At 58.1% G+C, this 4887-nt stretch overlaps 1 protein-coding gene across 1 annotated transcript; it reads left to right on the forward strand.

Annotated features, from left to right (window-relative positions):
- On the forward strand, window positions 248–2092 carry LOC110433685 (putative uncharacterized protein DDB_G0294196). The gene is made up of 4 exons (XM_021456197.1): window positions 248–367; window positions 652–740; window positions 1415–1491; window positions 1581–2092. The coding sequence occupies exons 1-4, from the start codon at window positions 248–250 to the stop codon at window positions 2090–2092; spliced, it is 798 nt and encodes a 265-aa protein (XP_021311872.1).

The following is a 4887-nucleotide window of genomic DNA, read 5'->3' on the forward strand; positions in this document are numbered from 1 at the left end:
CCATCTGTAACCGAGTGAGCTTTTCAACGCTCCCACTGGAACTACAGCTGTGAGGAAGCCCGTACGGGCCGGGTGCCTCAACCTGGTGCTGAAGACCGGCAAAACGGAGAGGCCGCGCGAGTACATCCCGGTGGGATTGACATCGAACCATGCCGGATGGGACTCCCAGTGGTTCTATCTGCGCAACGACGACGACCTCCTTCCTGTCTACACCGGTCGCCTGATCTCGGAGCGCCCAGACCACTGGATGTACGGCGTGGTTCAAGTCCACCAGTCGCGGCTCGACCCCCTCCTCGACGCCTTGAAGAGGCTGCGCGAGGAAGGCCTGACAGCCGCTCTCATCCTCTCGGCGGTCCATTATCGGAGGGTTCTTCCGTTAATGTCTCGACCGTTGAGGATGGACGAGATGGGTCCCGGCGCTCCGTCCCGGGATCTCGAGGCTTGCCGGATGTCTAACGAGGCTCCGGCGGACGACGAGGTCGCAGCTCGAGTCAGGGCGACCGTTGCTGGCGACTTCAAGCTAGAGCATGTCAACGGCTTCCCTATGAGGCCTGACAAGGGGTCGATCGACCTGGTAAGCTCCTCTCTCGCTTATGGTTTTCAGTCCAGAATTTCTTCGACCCTTCTTGAAGCTTGTCTCCACTCGCACAGGGTTCAATTGATGTTCGGTCTTCGAGGCCTCCGGTAAAGGAGGACGAGGTCAACCGTGACAAGCGGCGAGAGTCTGCTGAAAAGCAGAAGTCCGCAATGGACTTAAAGAAGAAGAAGGAGAAAAAGAAGAATCTCGAGCGCCAAGCGCTGGAGACGCGCCGAGCGAAATCCAGACAGAGGGGGGAGCCTGAGGAAGACTCCCCTGATGAGGACGACGGTGGCGACGGTGTCGACGACAGCGACGACTCCAAGGGGATGGCGTCCCGTCTAGACAGGATCCTCGAGGGTCCGCCTCGAGCCGACGTCGACGCCCCGCGGATGGGCGCACCAAAGGTGGGGCCAAGCGGGTCTCTTGAGGGGCGACAGAGGGAGCCATCCCCACGCCGCTCCCGTGCCTGCGCAAGGTCGGACCGTCCCGCGCCCCCAACCTCCCCCTGCGTCAAAGGCGGGCGACCGGGCTAAGCCCCTGGCGACGGGGCCGTTGACCCGTGGCCGCGCCGCGGCCTCCAGCAAGGGGGAAGCAAGTCGTAGGAGTTCTAGCCCTGGCGCTCACCAGGCAGGAGATGCTGAGCCGAGGCCTGCGCCAGTTCATGAGGGGCCTGGAGCCTTGGCGCGGGGCGGCTCGAGGCCTACCAGTCGAGGTGTCGGCAGGCGGGCCGTTCTCCCTGTGGGGTAAGATCTTTGGCGTTATGATTCTTTTCTTCCCATGTCTTTGCGTCCTCTCGTGTAATAGTCTTTCTCATGCCCATTCCTCTCTCTTTAGGTTGAAGCGGACGCTCGAGGAGGCCCAGCCCTCGATGGCTAAAAGGCTCAAGGCGGGAGCGGCCTCCAAAGAATCAGGTTAGCAGTTTATTTCCGTCGCTGTGGGAGTTGGGTTGTCTTTACATCGATCATCATGATGACTGACTTTTTGCTTTTGAATGTCTAAGGTTCCCCCGATCCCTGGCCGTCAACTGGTGCCGAGGACGCCCCGCCTCGCCCCATGGTGGGGGAGCCCATTCCGCCATCGCTGAGGCGGGTCGAGGTGACTCGCCCCCAAGAGCAAGAGGGAGCCCCCGAGCCTCCCCGATCTGGGGTCGAGGGGGACCCTATCACAATAAGCGACGGGTCTGGCGGCGACGGGCCTTCGAAGGACGCCCGCCCTATGGACGAGGGGGCCGAGACTTCTCTGGTCGCGAAGCGGACGCCATGGCCCGTCGGGCTTCGCTCCGTCGAGGAGCAAAGAAAGAAGGAGGAAGAGGAGCGCGAGCAGGAGACGCGACAACAGCCGCAGGAGGGGCAGCAGCCAGAGAGTCCCCAGCTCGATGAGTTGCTGGAGCAGGACCGGCAACAGGAGCTGCGGCAGCTCCAGGAGCAGCAGCAGCAGAGGGGCAAGCAGTTGGAGGAACTGCTCGAACCTCCCTTTCACGGCCCGCCCCACCCAGTGCCAGCAGCGCCGTAAGAGCCTAGAAACAAGGAGGAGAGTCTTCCGGTTTATGGTCCTCCGACCCCGGTGTGGCTTCGTCCGAGGGCGCCCGCTTTGATCCCAGCTGAGTCGGGGCGGGCAGATGGCGTGGTGGCGCTCACCTGTAGGATGCGCACCCCCGTAGACCCTCAGTCCGAGATCAGGGGCACAATCTACGGCATGGACGGAATTGCTCTGGGATTCCTCCGGGAGCGTCGGTCGTGGGAGGACCGTATTCCTGCTGAGGAGGACGAGGCTGGGACGTCGGGCGGTGGAGGTGCCAGTGAGACCGGGACCTAGAAGACAGTGGATGACGACAGGAGGTTCCCCTCCCTCGTCGACCTGTTCCTGCGCCACGGGGGGTCGCTCGAGACCGTCGAGGAGCTCATCTGAGGCGTCAAGGCATGGGCCGATCAGGAGACGCAGAACTGGTGCCCCGACCGGATCCGCATTTGGGCCTCCACCGATCCGTCCGTGCCAAACATTTTCTTGGATGATCGGAAGGAGGCCGAAAAGTGGGAGCATGTCGAGGAGCTTCGCCTCTGGATGAAGCATGTGGTGGGGCTCCTGTCTGATGTTGTTAACAACGGGCTCGGACCGGCCTATTTCATAAGTATTTTTGGGCCTTAACTCTTGTAGAACGTCTGGTTTGGTATTCTAACTGCTCAATCACTGGCTCGTAGGACCTGAAAGAGACCTCCGGCATCAAATCGAGCTTCATTCATGCAACAAGGGGCGGCTGGGAGCAACTCCCTCTCCTCAAGGATCAACTCCTGGAGTCACAAGAGAAGCTCCTCAAGGCTTACAAGGAGCTGTTGGCGCTTGAGGAGGAGAAGAAGCAGAGGGAGGCCGCACTGTCGGAAGCTCGGGAGGCCTCGAGAAAGGTGGTGGATGAGGCCGCGCTGCTGAGGGAGCGGGCCATGATGTTCGAGGAGGTTGCGTCAAAGGCTCGGGAGGAGGTCTTGTCTTACAAGGAAGCGGCCGCTACCCTGAGCAAGGAGAAGGGACTCCTCGAGACTGACCTTGCCTCCGCCCGAGAAACCTTCCAGAAGATGAAGGTGGAGTGCGTGAATGGTGAGGTCACCTGGAGCGCTGCGGAGGAGGCCAAAAAGAGGGCTCTTGAGGATCTCGAGGCTGAGCGGACTCGATCTCACATCCTCTCTGACAACGTCGACCGTCTGAAGAGAGCGCTACTGGAGAAGGTTGGAGCCATCGCGCAGGCCGGTAAATTGATCGAGGACCTGCGCGTCACCAACACCGAGCTGGTGTGTTCCAATAAGGAGATCGAGAGATCCAACACTTAGTTGGTCACCAAGAATACGGCTCTGGAGGAGAGTATTCGAGGTACGTTTTATATTGTCGGGTTTCCTTTCTGAGGTGCGCTTTGTGGTATCTAATTTTTCCGTGTTGGTCCTTGTAGGGCTTAAGGATGAGCTGCTTGCCGCTCAAGTCGAGGCCCGCTCTGCCAAGGCTCAGCTTGAGGGGGAGATCGCTTTGAACAGTCGACTACGGATGGTGATAAATGATCTTTCAGCCTCTTGGAAGCTCGAGCCAGTGGACAAGTCGAGGGAGGAGGCTCGAGGTGATGCACTGGTCGATCAGCTGTGTTACCTAGGCGCGACGCTGAGGGACCGGGTGCGGGACGCCCTTCATACTGGGGTAAAGCGGGCTATGGCGGTTGTCTGCTCAGGCTTTTCCTATGAAATGGAGGTGGTGTCCCACGGCTTCGTCACCGACATTTCCAAGACCGACACAGAGAACGAGGAGAGGCTCCACGCCTTGATCGACGACGCGGAGGCTCCAGGGGAAAGGTTTGCGAGGCTTTTCGAGCCGGAAGTACTTCCTCCCGAGACTAGCTCGGGCGCGGACGATGGTGGTGAGGGTCGAGACGTAGATTGAGGCCTGCGAGCCTACTCTGGGTGTTGACGCCCCTTGTATAGTACTTTGTTATTCTGTCTTAAATGATACTGTGTTTTAAGTGGGTTACAAGATTTGTAAATGTTTGTCTTTCCGCTCGAGGTTCCTTCATTTTCTTTTCTGCCTACATCTATATTCCTCGTTTGATCTTTGGTTAAGGCAACCTCGATTGCCTCGATGGTGAGAAAGCGAGTAGAGTTACCATAGCCCGGGGGCGTAGGAGTTCTCAGGCTCGTTGTCTGTCGGCCCTTGAGGGTCTCGAGGTACCTCTACTACTCGATCGTGCGAGGTTTACTTAATAGGAAGGATGAAAAATCACTTGGATTTTTCAACATTTGGGGGGGGGAGCCCCCTGCTAGCCCCCGAGGGGGTATCGACTATGATGGGTCATAGTTGGTACTTCCTTCTAACGTCGAGATTTTGACCCATGAAAAAAGTAATTTGCTCGAGGGAAAGATCTTATTCATTCATGTATTCATTCGCAAAACCTTGGTACAAATCATACATGGGAACATAAAGCTTTTGAAATTCTAGGGGTAGAATTGACGTAGCTGTTCGATGTTCCACGCGTTGGTGAAGATTGCCCCTTTTTCGTCCGCTAGCTTGTATGTCCCCGGCTTCAGGACCTCGGCCACTACGTACGGGCCTTCCTAGGGCGGAGTCAGTTTGTGGCATCCTTGGTTGCTTTGCCGCCGCCGTAGGACGAGATCACCCACGTTCAGATCCCTCTTGTGCACGTGCTTGTCGTGGTAGTGTCGGAGCTTCTACTGGTATCTGGTGGAGTTGAGGAGGGCCATGTCTCGAGCTTTCTCGAGTTGGTCGACCGCATTCTCATGAGTTTCCTTATTCGATTGCTCATTGTATGCTTTGAGTGA

Source organism: Sorghum bicolor, chromosome 3 (genome assembly GCF_000003195.3).
Source record: "Sorghum bicolor cultivar BTx623 chromosome 3, Sorghum_bicolor_NCBIv3, whole genome shotgun sequence".
Classification (NCBI taxonomy): Eukaryota; Viridiplantae; Streptophyta; class Magnoliopsida; order Poales; family Poaceae; genus Sorghum; species Sorghum bicolor.